This window comes from Pezoporus flaviventris, unplaced genomic scaffold, assembly GCF_033815535.1.
Source record: "Pezoporus flaviventris isolate CSIRO_AGI_PZ_B2104156 unplaced genomic scaffold, CSIRO_AGI_Pfla_v1 ptg000031l, whole genome shotgun sequence".
Classification (NCBI taxonomy): Eukaryota; Metazoa; Chordata; class Aves; order Psittaciformes; family Psittacidae; genus Pezoporus; species Pezoporus flaviventris.
In genome coordinates, this window is record NW_026892579.1 from 34,294,624 (window position 1) to 34,312,092 (window position 17,469).

The 17,469-nt window shown below is 38.3% G+C and overlaps 1 protein-coding gene across 25 annotated transcripts in view; it reads right to left on the reverse strand.

Moving 5' to 3' along the window:
* Positions 1-17,469, reverse strand: part of DLGAP2 (DLG associated protein 2) — a 463,247-nt gene that overhangs the window by 11,508 nt on the left and 434,270 nt on the right. For all 25 annotated transcript variants that reach the window (XM_061460679.1, XM_061460699.1, XM_061460675.1 and 22 more), the window contains 2 exons: positions 7,765-7,850; positions 6,168-6,583 (listed from right to left, as the gene is read on the reverse strand). In XM_061460679.1, coding sequence (XP_061316663.1) covers positions 6,168-6,583; positions 7,765-7,850 — 502 coding nt within the window. The remainder of the gene's footprint in view (positions 1-6,167; positions 6,584-7,764; positions 7,851-17,469) is intronic.

The following is a 17,469-nucleotide window of genomic DNA, read 5'->3' on the forward strand; positions in this document are numbered from 1 at the left end:
GCAGAAAGAGACTGAGGATGATTCTGTAGGCTGATGATTGTAGTGCTTGTTTCAGAGTGAGTAAAGTTCATTTTTAGTATCCTCCACTGAATTTTATAGTCCATAGCTCAAATGCATAGCCTGAATAAAAGGCAGTGTTTTTTGCCCAACTGCCGAAAAGTTGATCTTGACAGAATATTTTTGTGAATCTCACAGTTACCCCAACCCCCATATTAAATAAACATTTGCTTTATCTTCATTATCCTGAAGGAGAATGTTAACAAACCCTGCTGATTTAAAGCCCAGTCAGACCAGACAAGACTTAGACTGGCAATGCAGCATCTTGGTGTGATCATAGAATCATAAAATCATAGAATAGATAGGGCTGGAAAGGACCTGAAGATCATCTAGTTCTAACCCTCCTGCCATGGGAAGGGACACCTCACACTAAACCATGTCACCCAAGGCTCTATCCAGTCTGGCCTAGAATACCTCCAAGTGTGTGATACACATCAGTTGGGAATGTAAGAGTAGTTCTGGGCTACTTGCATGTGTCACTGAGTCACAGCAGTGAATACACATCTGTAATTACAGCCCGACCATTTACTAAAGATCTTTTTCCATTTCAATAAGTAAATCAGATGTAAGAAAACATAGAAGTTACAATCTCTCATATTCATGCTACTCTGCTTTGCTGTAATTAAATTGAAGTATTAAAACACTTCAACTCATAATCTTTAGCACAATGTTAATAGACAGCCAAAGCCTTGTTATTAATTTCATGCATTGGGGAATTATGCTGATGAGTGCAGATTGATTATCTCCATGAAAGAATGATGTATGTTAGAGGCTAGAGAAATTGAGATGTTTGGTAATGCCTAGAAGAATTTGCTTATAGATAAATGAGGATAAAATCTACCAACACACACAAATATATATAACTTTCATATAATCCATATCCTCCCTCCATTAAGATAATGTTGTATTTACTTGAACGTGAGGAGAGTCACACAACAATCATTCTGCTCCCTGCAGCATATGAAGCACTTCATTTTTGTTGTGTGGTCCTGTATGGCTTCTACTCTGAAAACGTACAAAACCCTGCCCGTGACTTCAGTAGAAGCAGACTCAGGATTTATATGCAGCATAGAGATTTTGTAAATTGCCTGTATGCAACATGCACAATTAACACAATGGGGTCTCTTCCCCTTCAATAAGTGTATTACAAAATTGCAAGTAATATATATATATGTTGTATTGGTTATGGAATGCTACAAAATCTTGTAATTGAAAATGGTTTCTTATCACAAAGGTAGACGGGGGGAAACTAGATCTATGTTGATGAATCAAGATTATAGTCTGATGCTGTAACTCTATTCTTGACAGGTTAAAAGCTTTGCTCAATTGTGCCACTGCTGCACCAGCAATAAGAAACTACTAACGATAAATCTGCTTCTGGCATTCATTACTGCTTATTTAAATGACACGTTTTAATTTAAATTTTCATTCCATTTGATTGTTCCATTTTTTTCTATACTCTTAAATAAATTTCCCCACAAACAATCGAAGTATATGTGCTTGGAAAAAATATTGAAACTGGCAGGCATTTAGTTTATCCTCCTAACTCAAAGCATGGCATAATATTTGGCTAATCTCTAAACCTAAATTAGTAATCTTCAGAAATATATGTCTTACTATCAACACAGCAAGTAAGTGCAATAATAAATGTATAACATTCAGAGTGAGATGACATTTTAGGATGGCACAGCTACAAGTTTGCAATGCTCTGGAGGGCAGGTCAGGCAATGGAGTCTTTGCACACCAATGGGACTTGGTGCAGATTTTCTTTTTACCTTAATGGAGCTGAGATCAAAGAGAAGAAAATTTGAGGAGAGCAATACAAATGTTAGGAGAAATTATCAGATTCCACACTATGGAACTTTAAAGACTGTTCCAGGGGAATTAAGACATTCTACAGTCATTCGCAACATACCAAATATAAATTTCAGTAGTTCCTGAAGGACAGGTTTGCAAAAAGCATTAGGAAATCATGTCAATCACTTCTCTTTGGTTAAAGGATCACTTATATTTGGTCAAACACCTAAGAAAGCTTCTATGGATGACTGATGAATATATTAAAATTAGTTGTAGGCTTTTTTTTGGGTGAGAGGAGGCGGGAGGGTGCGGGTTCTCAAAGCATGGGAGATTTAACTCTATGTTTTCTGTTACTTTTTGGCTCTGTTATTAAAGCCCTTGCAATACTGTGGAAATATAAGCCAAAGTATTACCAAGGAAAAATACAGCATCCACAGAATGAAGGGGTAAGGGGAGAGGAGGGTGATATTTTGAGCTCCCACTCTAATGCCGATTTTCTCCCACTAGAGTTCACTTTACTATGCCAGCTATTCCAGTAGAGCTCCTGACCATAATGCAGATGATACCAGCAAAATATCTTTCTGCCGGCATACTTTATACTATGGTTGGTTTTGTTTGTTTTTTTTTTTACCTACCTTAGGATTTTTATATAAGAGTAAACTGTGTGGCTGTTCTCCCTTTGAACCATGTACTGAAATACTTCAGTAGCCAAGCATGTGACATTCAGAAGCCCAGCATGTCTCCTGCTTCCCTCTGCTAGATGTTACCTACAAGTTGTGAGCAGGCACTGCATCTCCCTGGGCTTGCCTGCTCTCCCCCTCCCTGCTCTCATCACAGAGCTTACAGGCAGGTGTCAGAGTCCTGCCCCTTTTGGCCTTCAATAGCTTTGTGACAATTGAGAGTGTTTTTCTCTTCATCACTGATACACCACTAAGAGCCAAACACAATTTTCAGGATGTAAAGCCAAAACTCCAGTCAGGACCCTTGAGAAACACGTTATCTTTGCTTGAAGCACCCTGCTAGTGCAAATCATTGGATGACTTACCCTGGGAACAGTTACAGCCACATATATGTTTTATATATCTATATATGTTATAATTAATACTGACAACACAAATAACTGCTCCCACAAACAATATATGAACTCTGAAAGGTTCAAAAATACAATTCATGGCACCTGACCAAATAAGAAAATTCTGTGAAAAAAAGATGTTATTTTTGCTGTAAAGATTATCTTCTCCTTTCCTAAGACCTGATGAGTGAAGGTCTTAAAACAACATTATGGGAGAAAAGCTACAGTGAAAGAAAAAATCAATACAGCAATCAGGCAGCTTTCTGTGATCTCAAGGCTATTGTGTTAACACAAAATATGGAATTGTTTTCTAAAATACAGTTCTATTTTAACTCTTCCCATGCTTAAAACAAAATGGAAATTGTGTCATAAAGACAGCCTTCTCCTAAGGGGTGCAAAGCTATATTTGGTCTTCAGGTACAATTAATATAACCAGGCCAAAAATAAACGATTCAGCATCAGCAATGACAGTCTGAATGTGCAAACTTTGCTGTGAAGTGTTTTGGGAATAGTAGCTCCTGCTGGAAGATGGGAAAACACATTCAGTTGCTTCTGCCTCCACCATTTGCGTATATTTTCTTCAGGGAACTGCCAAATGCTTAAATATGTCAAGATACATTTCATACTGGGATATTGTTAAACTTCAGTTTTCATGGATACATACCTTTCAACCTTCATAGCTCAAACTGGGGATATAAAATATGTCAAAAGGAAAAAAAAAACATTCACACTGAAATTTTAAAATGCTGTGAAACCTATTCCCTTAGTGAAAATAATTCTTTGATAACTTAATTTCACTTGATATAAGCTATATTAGGTTTATATTGGAGCCCATTTCAAAGGCAATGTAATTTGGAAATTATTTGAGGAAGATCTCTTGAAATGAGTCTTATCAAAGGGAAAATCAGAAGTCTTTTGACAATCAGGTGAAGACAAACTTCTAGTTTTGCATATGCTATATAGACCTATTCTATAATAATTTCTTTAATCTCTTAGGGAGGTCAAAATGTTGCCCCAAACACAAGTAATTAACCCATTTTGATTAGTTTAAAAAGGGAATTTCAAGGGTCTATTTCCATTGTACTTTAGTAACTGTGTATCAGGGAATTGCACTTTCTTCTTCTCTTGCAGTGTAGAGTCACTCTGCAAAGGGGGAAATATAAAGTCCTGATACTTTGTTTTCTGACTGAAATGTTCCAGGTTAAAAGGGTGTCACTAACTTCAAATGTCAATAAAAATTACCAAAATCCAATTTGTCTTCATGTCCTTCTGTACAATTTCCTGAAAACTCCCTTCCTAATTTCCATTTCCCCATGCAGCAAGGCGTTTCAGACTATTTCTGGAGTGCAAGAGCATAGCTTCACATGATGGGAGGGACGGTTCTGCATCTTGGAATGGGCAGTCAGCTAAAACCAGCTCCTCCAGGTTTTCTTAACGTAGTACAGTGTCATATTCAATAACACAGCTAACTCCTTCACTGTGCCTTCTAGTGAGGAAAGAGTACTGACATTATAGCCACATTTCATGTGGCTGCAGGTTTGATTAGGGCTGCTCATGAGAAAGAGCTTTCAGAGAGAGGAGGTAGGAAAAGCCCACACCCTTGCCTGCAGACTCCCCACTGGTCTCCTAGGGAAGGAGAGGGGCTGACTGGCTGTGTGTTTCTCCCCTTGGCTCCCTAATAATTTTACTCTTTCCAAAGAGATCAGTCTTGTTCTTTGAACTGCTGTGTCCGATTGTAAGCACTGATATCCCTGCATCAGTAAAAAGCAATGTTGGAAGCAGGTGCTTTGGGATACTTAATGATGGCACAGAAATGTCAGTATTCAGCAGTGCAAAGTTTTGGGGATTGAAAAAGAAGTTGCATGCAGTAAAAAAAAAATTGTTAACAAAATAACCATTATGAAAGAAGGCTTGGAAATCCTCACATTAGCTAAACAAAGCAAAATATTATATTATTTGTACTATAACAGCCCTTAGGAGGGTTTTAGTCTTCATAATACCAATGCAAAGGGAAAACTGTCAGCTCAGCTCTGCCATGATGAAAAGAAGGACAAAAACCACATTCCAGAAAGCAGAGGAGACTGAAGGAAGAAAAGCAACCATACGCTCTCCCAACCCCTATTCTTGTGTTGGCAGACTTGTACATAACATACCAGAGAAATATGACTGTAAAATAAAAAATGATGAAGTAAAAACCTAGACATTCTTCCTTTTGAAGAGGTCAGTGCAAGAAAAAGAAATTGGCCTTTTAGTCACCATGCAGGCCTGACTCAAGACCTGAGGGTAGATCATGGCAAGAACTCATTGAGGGGAAAAGAAGATGATTAGGAAAGAGTATTCAGTGGCAATGGTGAGATTTGTGAGAGTGCAGGAAAAGATGCTAGTAAGAAAACTTAATATGAACTAATTTGTGATCTGAGAAAATCTCAGATGAGACAATAATTCAGATTGGCAGGGACTGAAATATTTATAAAAACTGAGCCTGAAGAGCAAGGATAATTGACCTCAGAGGGAATCACAGGGAGCTGGCTACTGAGTACTAGGACCACTTTGATATATTACTATCATTAGTGCTGGCTTGGATCTTGTTCCAAAATAGTCTACATTATTTTTCACTTTATCTCATCACTCCTTTCACGATGTTCACAGGATGTGAGAGAGTAATAATGATTCCTGACAAAACTATAATAAGAAAATGCAGCTGAACTATCTAACAGCACATATACCTGTGTAACTGCAGAAGTGCTTTAACTACTGTTTTTGCCTACTCCTTTCTGTACTTCTAGCAGACCCTTTATGACAGGCGGAAGTGCCTGTGTAGAAATGAAAAGATGTTAAAAATGGCTGATCATTAATAAGAGGCAAATGCTCAGGTTTCAGGAAAATGGCAAAAAAAGATGTCCATGTAGGACCACCTTGTGTGCTCTGGCAGAGAGTCAAGCACCGAAGGCATGAGTGGGAATAATGTGTCAGAGGTGGAGCTGTGGGTGGAGCTGTTGCACCATTTGAGCTGTCTCTAATGCCCAGACTTCGATCGTGCACTAGATGCTACAGTTGGCTCCTCAACTGCTACAGAACCTTACTCCAGGAAAAGACAGTTTGTATCATCAGTTGCAGGACATGGATCTTATATCTTTGTTACTACAGAATGAGTAAGGAAAAGATACAGCCTGCAACTTTACCCTAACAGATTTCTTACTGTGGCAGACATCTATAAGAAAAGATACTGAAATATTCTTACTTTCTTCAGAAAGATCATTTTCTTCTGCTTCTCTTTCCATTTCTTTACACCACCCTTCCATTCTCTTAGTTTCAGTATGCAGCAACTTCATAAACCAAGATCCATCCCGTCGACAAGGAGACATTCGACCAGTCTCTACTGTCTCAATGGCAGGCTCTAGCCAGGGTTCTGGTGGTGGAAGGTTTGAGGTGTCAACTGGGGTCCTATAATCTTCTCTGTAACTGAACAGTCCTTGTGTCCGTACAGTTCTTACTGCACTGTATTGGGTGGGCGTGCTGGGCTCTGAGTGCTGCTGGAATGAGGAGCCAAACTGAAGTCCCTTGTCCTCCATGGTGATGTGTCCTGGAAAGCCCTCCAGTTCCAGATCAGCCTGGACAGCTGCTGTTACGCTGTTTGAGCGCTTGAATCGTCCGTGCCTTGGTGAAGAGGGAAGAAAGAAAAGAGATTAAGACATAGAAATACATGTGTGATTATACAGAGACACAGAATGATGTTTCAGTGAATGAATTCTGGTTTTCTCCTTGGACTTTATGTTAAACATGTTTCCTTTTTGCATACCTCACTAAAATAAGACAGTGAGTAGCAACAGAGAGGAAAACCAAAATGCATAGTGGCATCATTGATCTGAGCAAAGATACAAAAGAAAATCATTTAAATTATATCTGGAAGCAAAAATTGATTTATTCTTATACGACAAAGTACCATGTATCACTATTAAATGAACTGGAAATAACTAGCAGAGCTGCAAGGTTACATCTTCTGATAGAAGTCTGTAAAGTACATATATAAAATACTTCAAAAATTAAGAATTATAATTAGGTAAATTCTGAAAATCTGAAAAACTAATTTAAGACTATTACTGTTCTATTTTTACTTGTCTCATAGGGTAACCATTAAATGTTGGTTTTCTATTGTGATATGCCACCAAATAATGACATTTTAGGAAAACTTTATGTTAAAAAGTTAGATAGAGAAGCAAAGATTATTTGTGAAATCTTTTCACATCTGAGCCTATTGTTTCAAATTACTTTTAGTCAATGAAGGTAAAAGGCAATTAGTATGTAGATACTGTCTGACAGCTGCCATGAAATGAAATAATGGTCCCAGTCCAGCACTTAAAGGCTGTGCCTGACAGGGATAACCTGTAGGTTAGTACATTGGCCAGCAGTTTTAAAAAGGTAGAGAAGAAGTGTCAAAGACGATTCTAGTTTAGGATAAAAGTACCATGGGTTTTATCCTAACCATTATCTCCCCCTGTGTGGACTGGAAAAGCCTGGAGCAGCATGAGGGGTCCTATCAAAGGAAGGGTATTCCAATATACAGCTCTTTGTTCTGCCAATAATGAAATTATATTAATCCACTACTTAAATGTAAGACTTTCACTTCCTTCCCTCCAATTAAAAACTGCAAAGTTAACTAAATATTAAGCAACTGCTAAGTAATCACTACAAATTTTGCCAAATGACTGGCATGCATAGAAGAAATTTGTCTCGGAATTATTTAGGGGCAGCACTTGCCAGATGTTTGTTATTAACTCTGTTTACAAATGTGTGCTGTGTTATAAAACACTACAGATTTTTGTACATGCTTGAATTACCTTTTTTCATCTTCCACTTGTACTCCAACAGAGTGGTATTCCCGTAGGCCTCTGCTTTCAGTATCTGAATCAGTTGCTGTTTCCACCTAATTCAACACAAAAAATACATCTGCAGAGTGAGCGCTGACAACTCAGCACTATTTCTACCTGCACTCATTCAAAATTAATGATGTATTTCCTCTCTTACCACTAAGAAACACCTAGCACAGTAAAATAAATGAAATATGCATTCAGACTGGTATCCCTGTTTTGGTGCTGTGTTTGATGAAGCTTTGCACAAGTACTTCTGTTCTGCTGTGCAATTCCTTATTTCAAACCTAAGCAGATGCAATTACTCAGTTCAGTGGAGGCAGGGAATAAGCTTAGTCTGGAAGAGCTGTTCTTAGAATAAGGAATCCACAGGATAGCCCCTTTTTATATTATTATAAAACAGTCTCATTATAGTCTTGATTTACAAAATAAAATAAAATCTCAAGTAGCCTGATAAACTTGCAAGTGATAAAAAGAAACGCTGCAATGAAATTTTATCGACAACTGTGTGGACAAATATAGAACCATTTAAATGATGTGGGGGATACAGCAGAATGCCATATCTCATTTCTTTTAATGACATGGTCTTGAAAATGCTATATCAAGCAAGTAATTTATGCATTTTTTTATAGTATTCTTATTTGAAGCACAGTTACTGAAATATATTCACAGTGGAGTTTTCTTCATAACTAAGACCACATTGCTTTTGCAAGTTTCTGTGGGATTTTATATAACACTCCCCACCACTGCACCACCCCCAAGTCTTTGACACAGACATAGCGAGTGCTGCAGAATTCAAATTATACTGAATCAAGAGAGTCAGGAAAAAAGAAAAAGACTAGGACTGACTTTTTCTTTTGAACAATATTTTCCCTGTTAAATCAAAAAATACCAGCAACCAGTTTTTCAATACATACACTCCACATGTGGATTCAAAGAGTATATCCTGTGATGAAGACAACATAACTTTTCCCCTTGCAGCAGTCACAGGCACCTCTGGAAGGAGCCCAATGGCCTTTGCAGCTGCTTTCAGCTTCATCGTCCCAATCCAACCATGTTTCTGGAAGGATGCTGAGAGAAAGGGGAAGGATGGTGGGAAATGAATATACAGGTGGACCATAATTCTTGAAGAAGCTTAGGTCTCTGTGCACAGCCTCACATGGCAGTGCTTCTGACAAGGTTTAGTGACCTTAAGATTGTAGCGCAGATAGCATGATGAAGTCAGCACACCTGGATTGCTCTAGCTGACAGCTCGGAGTGTGTTGAATAGCCAACATGGCTTCACTAAGGGCAAATTGTGCCTGACAAGTTTGGTGGCCTTCTACAGTGGAGTTACAGCATTGGTGGATAAGGGAAGAGCAACTGACATCATCTACCAGGATGCAATACAAAGCATTCGATACTGTCCCTCATGACATCCTTATCTCTAAACTGGAAAGACATAGATTTGATGGGTGGACTCAGTGGATAAGAAATTGGCTGGATGGTTGCACTCAAGAAGTGTGGCTCCCTATCCAGGTGGAGACCAGTGACAAGTGGTGTCCCTCAGCTGTCCTTATTGGACAGCTGAGGGACACTGTCCACATCCCTTTGTCAGGGATGTGGACAGTGGGATTGATGCATCCTCAGCAAGTTTGCCAATGACACCAAGCTGTGTGGTGCAGCTGACACACTGAAGGGAAGGGATGCCATCAAGAGGGACCTGGACAGGCTGGAAAGGTGGGTTTGTGAGAAACTCATGAAGTTTAACAAGGCCAAGTGCAAGGTCTTGCACCTGGGTCAATGCAATCCCAAATACACGTACAGACTGGGATGAGACTGGATTGAAAGCAGCCATGAGGAGAAGGATTTGGGGATATTGGTTGATAAAAAACTGAATATGAGGTAGAAATATGCACTTGCAGACCAGAAATAAAGTCACATCCTGGGCTGCATCAAAGGGAGTATGACCAGCAGGTTGAGGGAGGTGATTCTCCCCCTCTACTCCATTCTCATGAGACCTGCAGCACTGTGTTCAGTTCTAGGGCCCCCAGTTTAAGAAGGAAACAGACCTGCTGGAGCAAGGCCTGAGGAGGCCACAGAGATGATCAGAGGGGTGGAGCACCTCTGCTATGAAGACAGAGTTGGGCTTGTTCAGCCTGGAGAAGAAAAGGCTCCAGGAATACTTTAGAGCAGCCTTCCAGTACTTGAAGGGGGACTGGAAGAAATCTGGAGAGGGACTTTTTACAAGAGCATGTAGGGATAGGACAAGGGGGAATGGTTTTAAACTGACAGAGGATAGATTTAGATTAGATATTAGGAAAATATTCTTTGCTTTGAGGGTGGTGAGGCACTGCGTTGCTCAGAGAAGCTGTGGCTGCCCCACCGCTGGCTGGGTTCAAGGCCAGGTTGGATGGAGCTTTGAGCAGCCTGGTCTGGTGGAAGGTATCCCTACGCACAGCAGGGGGGGTGGAACTAGATGATATTTACGGACTATTCCAACCCAAACTATGCTAAGATTCTGACCTATTCTATGATCCTACTGGACTGGGTCCAAAGGAAAGGACCAACATCTTTACTTGTGGGATTATTGATCAAGGTTCTTGAACTTGTTCTGATGAACTGTAACACCATATAATAGTGTCAATGATGCAAGACAGGCTCCACAGCATTACAATTCTGAGAGTTTGAAAAGGGAAAAGAACTTGGTAGGTGTTAGTAGGTGTTAGAAAGCAGCTGAGAGCAGATGGGGACACAGGGCTTCCTGCTTATTCACATGTTTCAGCATGGAGGGACAGTACACTGTGTGTCAGACCAGATCTGAGCTGAAGCCAGACAAAAGAAGCCAAGCTGACATTTCCCCACATGTCAGTCTTCACCTTTAGTTCATAGAATGGTTTAGGCTGGAAGAGAATGCACTTCCTTCATAGACCAACTGCATTTCCCTCATAGACTTCATCTCCTTTATAGTCTTATATCCCTAAAATTACCATTTCTATATCCTATGCTCCTTGGGACCTACTGAATGAATCCTAGGGGATGAAGGGAAGGCCAGATTGCTGGATGTGGAAGGTCAATGATACCATACTTGCGGGGCTAACATACAGCTAGTAACACTGTGGAGGTGAACAGTGGTCAATGGACAGAGGAAAGACATTTGCCTTTCACAAGGATGTCTAAGCAGCTCACAGTGCTGCTGGAAACATGATGGCCCAAAGATATAAGCAAGCAAAGGTCCCCATGAAAAATCAGTTCGACCAATTGATGTTGGTGGAACAAAGCAGGAAGACTGGCAATACACACTTTTCTTCCACAATGCATATCAAAAGCCTATCTGTTTTTGCCAGCTACTTTGTCTGTTTTAGTAACAGATATAGCATATCTCCTTTTGAACTCTGCTTCTGATGTGTGGAGACAGATTTCCCTTTTATGTTTTGTATGGGCTGGTATCTTTCCATTGATTCAACATACTGAGAACTCACGCAGAACTAGTCTCGAGGAGAAAAGACAAAGTAGAAAGGATAGCGCCCCGCCTATACCACCCAAGGAGACCTTTCCCTGTGCTTTTTGCAGCTGGATTTGCCTATCCCAAATTGGCCTTTTTAGTCATCAGCACGCTTGTAGTAAGCGTGGGTAAAGCCCTTCCCAAATTTTTGTTCTCAAAGTCAAGCCATGGTGATGAACATATTGAGAAAAAGTCTTTTTCATCTACTTGTTTTCAAGCACTTCCTTATTGGTATTTCACCAAGATGTATATCCTGACTAACTTGCTCAATATGCAATCGACACCTAGACTTTACAGGCATAAATGAAATAATCTGTTCTAAAATTTTATTAAAAAAAAATTATCAGGAAAATGATGGCCCAGGTATCAAAATAAAAATGACATTAGTTAACTCTAAATATGAACTCTTGCCAAATTATCCTTCCCTTCAGCTTTCCAAGGCTGACACTGACTAAATGGTCTGATGATTGCCTTAATATTTTAATGCTTTCATTTCCTCACTGTGCCTTGTAACAGCAGGAGAATGCCAAATTTTTTTGTGTGTGTAACCTAGGTTTTCAAATATTGTAACAACCTCCATGACCAACAATGACAAAAATCTGGAAAAAGGAGGCAAATACCAACACAAATAGAAAAAAAAAAATTACTTGCATTCACAAAGTGAAAATTGAACAAATAAATTGCATTTCTGAATGACAGGTATTATGAGACTCCTGCTAGAAGACAGCAGGAAACTCTTTAGATTTAATCAGGTTGGCCAGGCTAGATTCAAATGAGCATAGAAGAAAAAGTAATACATTTGGTTAGATAGTGTAGCTCCTGAAACTCAAATAAGTCTTAATGAATCTGGTGTTATTCTCTGTGATTCATTATTGTTTTAATACTTGCATGGGTTATAAAGGGCTTAACATTTGCAAATTGTCCCACAATCTCAGTAAAGAAAAATGATGTGATGAATTATATGTCTATCTAAAAAATAGCCAGACACTGACCAAAAGCAGAAGAAAGTACAGATCTAATATAGCAGGTCATTTTCCTCTCTCTTTGCAAATGAAGAACTAAAACTTCTTTAAAAATGTGGCCCTTTATGCCATGAAAAATGTTGGTTTATGGATTTATAGTATGCCTATAAGGCTTATAATATTCATAGTAACCATAAGGGAGCATTTTGAGATTATTTCTGTCTTATTGGTCTTACCTGTCACAAAGGCATAATACTCCCCTCCATGTTTTTTGCTGCCAGTACAAGGAGAAGACAATACTATTACTGTGAATCCTCTGTGATCAGTCACTGCTGACTGAACCAGCCCAAAATCTGAAAAGTAAGTATCAGATACTGACACTGCCTTGGTAATAAATGATCCGCAAATAAATTATATGAAAACAAAATTATTTGAATAAATGCAAATCATTATTGCAAATAACTTGCTTGTAATAATCAATGGTAGTTTGTTTATAGGCACTCATTCTAGAAAAGTATGCATCAACTAAATTATTCCTTCAAAGTATTTACTAAGCTTTTTTTAGCTGAAAATTTTAACTACTTAAAAGCAACCTTTATTTCTGCATTAAAGTATTATTCTGCTCTTAAACCTGAGCTTTGCAACATAACATTTTAGTGTCCTATAAATTCGAGTCCAAGCTTCCATATACATACTGTTTCTAAGGGAGGTCTGAAGTTAATATATTCAATGCATAAGAAAACAGATTTAACCTGGTGTCTTTTTCTTCCCTCTCATAAGCATCAGTAATAAGAGTCCTTCAGGCCACATTATCTCTCCCCATGCAACTTCACTGCCCTCAATGGGTTTTCACTGCTGTAACGGATTTGTTCTATAATTAGAATTTAATAAACAACCTCTGTGATGATGCACAGGAAGGGAAAAAATTCACCTTTCCTCTCTTACATAAGCTTCTTAGTGATAACAAGCAAAAAAGGAAAAAAAAACCACTACATTTGACACAAGATCAAGTACATGTAATTGTGAATGCAGATAATCATTCTTGGTCACAGGGAGATCTCATTTGTATGCAGTGACATACACAGTGAAGGTAGGGAAAATACTTCAAATAAAACCATAGTACTAACTGCTACTGCTTTCCTTAGCTGATGGAATAATTTTATCAGTCAAAAAAAAATCACATAATATTTCAAAACAACTTTTAGGAACTCATCTGAGGCCAGGTTCGACAGAGCTTTTAGCAACCTGGTCTGGGATGAGGCATTCCTGCCCATGGCAGGGAGGTTGGAACTAACCCAAACTATTCTATGATTCTAACAAGCCACCAAACAAACCTACACTTCCATGCCTGAGTGATTTTTTTGTGCCTCACCACGGGGCTTCCTTTTGCAACTCCACTAATTCCCAGCAGAACACCTGGACAGATCAAATAGGTTGTGTGGCACAGTAAGTGCTAATTACCACAAGAATATCCTACAATGGAGTGAAAACTTCTGACGGTCTTTCAAGAAAGCACTAAAAATGCATGCCAGAGTTAGGAGCAAGATTTGAGTCATGCTAATATGGGATAGTAACAATGAAATAACGCACGCAGCAGTTGCTGCTCCTAACTTTTTTGGTGCATTTAATGCTAAGTGGCAAATTATTCTGAACAAACAAATATTCTGCAAGGCACCAGTTTGTGTCTTCCCCACCTTGAATGTTTCATTAAGCTAGATGGCAGTTAAGAAAACAAGCAACAGTAATTTGTGAAAAGAGTAAAAATTAAGATGTCTTTAAAATAGCCATTGCTTTAACTTGAGACAAGGAGGCACAGAAGTACAAAATGTACTTGTACAGTTCTAAGTAATGTTAAGTTTGATGGCTTTGTAATGGAAAATAACTGCGGTACTTGAAGGTAGTTGACATAGTTTCAGGCTTTCAGGGCCTCAGTACAAAAGGTGTGAGAAAAGCAGAATAGAAGGACAGGACCTGGGATGGGGAGTATCTGGGACTAGCAGATGTCCAGGATGAGAGCAGTTAAACTAACTGGTAAGTAGAAGGCCAGGATGATCGCTATGTCTGTAATGTTAATTAAGCTTGTTGGGAAAAGTAAACGACCCTTAAAGACCACCACATTTTTGTATGCATGCCGGAAACGTTTTGGAAAATGACGTAATATGCTCAGTGACCATCTAAGGATGACCTGTACAGCAGTCCGGGGACGCACGTTAGGAGGAGCTACCCCCCTTGTCTCCCGGCGCCGCAATAAAGAATACCTGCTTGTCAACTTGAAACTCTGCTGGCAAGTTTGTTCCTGGAGTTTTCTCCGAATCAAACTGTAATTCCAACTGCTAAGCTTTTTGACAAGTAAGGAGACCAAAATGCAACCGCTGGTTGGGAACTCTGCTAACCAGCTAAGCCTGTGAATCCTGACTCATATATATATACACTGTATAGGTCAATGTTAACTATAAACGCTAGGTTATAGCCTCTGTGCCACAGAAAAATTATCAAAACTTTCACTCACTTCTGCAGGCCAAGGATTTCACTCAATGTTCTCACAGTCTGACAGTGTATTTATGAGGAGAATGAACAATGCTTGCCTCTAAAACTTTCGATCACTTATGATCCAAAGACCAGTGTAATCAATGTTAATATTTCTTTTGATTGCTATGTGTACACTTAAGTAGAGCAATGACAAGGATGATATAACCTAAACAATATAAAGAAAATGTAGATGCTCATCAAAGTAAGTAATGCCATGTGGGTAAAAATGCTTTGCCTTAAAGAGAAATTCCAGCATGAGACTGCAGAGTTTCTTTGACAAGTTTTTATCTTACAATGTTTATAATCTCATTAAATATATATAAAAATACTATGCAGAAGATCCTCTTTTGACACAAAATATTAAGAAGGTGAGTTATTACACTAATCCTCATGAATACAGCTTTGATTTATAAGAACGATTTTTTTAATGAAGATTCCTAGATTAAAAAAAAACTTAGATATTTTGAAACATGATCTCCTGACAATAAATGAAGATGATAGAGTCCATTCTCTATGCTACAATTATCTCTAAAATGTGCTTATCTCTAAAAATACCATCATGAATCAGCCTTCACATTTAAAACCTTTGTTTGCATCTCATCTGCTTCCAGGATTTCTGTTCATTTGAGAAACCTTGATATCTTTTAAATGGAGAAGAAACAAAGGACTGCATGTTTTGAAACACTTGAAATAAATAAGAAGCATCTTCTTGACAGGTTTTCTCATATATTTCACAATCCAAATTCTTTTAATAACAAATGGTTTATAACTACAGCAGTTTGAATGTTAAATATTAGCATATATATAAGACTTTACAAAAGAGCAAGGAAAATCCCTGAAAATATATTAGCAATAACCTTGTTTTTGACTTAGTGGTTATTTTACTCTAGACAATCTCTACCCTCCAGTTTAATTCAAATATTTTGATTAGTCTTCTGTTGTCATGATAGAAGACATATGAAGACTATAGCCACTAGAATTACTAGAGTTTCATTCTTTTTTTTTATATATGTATTTTTAAGAATGCTGATTAATTTTTTAATCCCAGAATCAGTATTTCACAATGCATTTGAGTTTAGGCAACATTTTTTCCAGTGCCTACTGACTTGTCTGACAGTATTCCTTTTGATTTAAATATGGCAGTGAAAAAACCCAGCCAAAAGCCCAGCAGCTATTTTCTCGAAAAGCTTTGTTTATAAACCTTTTTTGTTCAAAATTCCCACCTGAAATAGGGCTAATATACTGTGGGTTGGATTACCATATATGTGCTGTTCTCTGTCCATGCAGATGGGATGCTATGATCTTCATAGTAAGTCCTAGTTGCTTGGGCTCCCCATGTGTGTGAGTTCCACCCCTATAGCACATGTCTAGTATGACAGGACTTTTTAAAAGGACTTCTATTCCTTACATGTACACTACAGAAAGTATATATACCAAAGACATGGGAGCCCTAGGCTGTGTGCATAGCAGTTGCACAAGGACAGGCATCGCTGGTCATTCTTTATCTTCATGCCTCTCTGTTCCTGTAAGAAGCTCCATTGGCAAGCATTCTAACACCAATGTGTTAAAGGAATGAAACATTAAAAAATGCTCAAATTAACCATCCTGATAGGAAATTAATTAATGCAAATAAATGCAAATTCAATGCATTACCCTGGCATGGCATGCTAATGAGAAAACAAGTAATTTAGTCAATCAAGGAAATATGCAAATAAAAAACATCCCTTTCTAAGGTGCTTTGATGCAGAAGTCTAAAAGAAATTAAACTCTTCAACTGTGTTTGGGGGAATAAATTACTATTTCTGTAGTTTGTAATAAGAATATTCTACCTTGTATTTTTATTCCTTACAAACCTGGCAACAGAAACAACAAAATGCATTTTCTGCTTAGCAAAGCACAAGGGAGTGAAAGGCATTTTTCATGTTAATGTGAAATTTGAAACTTACTGCTGAAAAAAGCCCGAAAAACTAAAATGTGGCCTCAGGATACTGTGTTGAGGGTGATTTTGCAATTTTAACCTTATCTAATGGCAAATGTTACAACCAAGCAGTTTATACTTCTCAAAAGATAACAAACAACTCACTCATCCTTCTAAGGCCTGCTGTTGCAAAATGTATTTGCCTTCTTCAACGTGTGCACCTGAGGACCAGTATTAGGGGCCAAGTGTTAGGTGCAAAGTTGCTACAGAATATCCGCTGCCTCCATGGAAATCATTGCACAGATGTTTTTGTGCAATATAAGCATGCATTATTAAACTAACCACATACCAAGAAGGGTCAGAGCCCAGTTTAAAGTTACTGGTCATTACCTGCAGTAAGAAACAGGATCAAGTGATGCAATCAAAATTTCAGAATCAATTGCTGAAATACCAGGACTGAAGAAAGACACCAACACTGTTAAATGCTACTGTGCACAGCTGCTGAATAGAAGAGATAAGAACAACGCTAGACACTATTCCTTTTCTGAAGAGAGTTTCAGGTTAGGGGCTAAAAGGTGCCAAAAATTATTTGTTACTTCTTTGAGCTTTTCACTGTTATCTACTAAGCCCCTCTCTGAACAATTTAGGATACACTAATTGCTTTATAAAACATTTGAAAAGTAGACATCTGAATATTTTACCATTGCTGTTAAACTGCATTCTATTCTTCTGCATCTAGAGAAGATGAAGCAAATGCTTTTTATGTCACAAAATGGACTAGC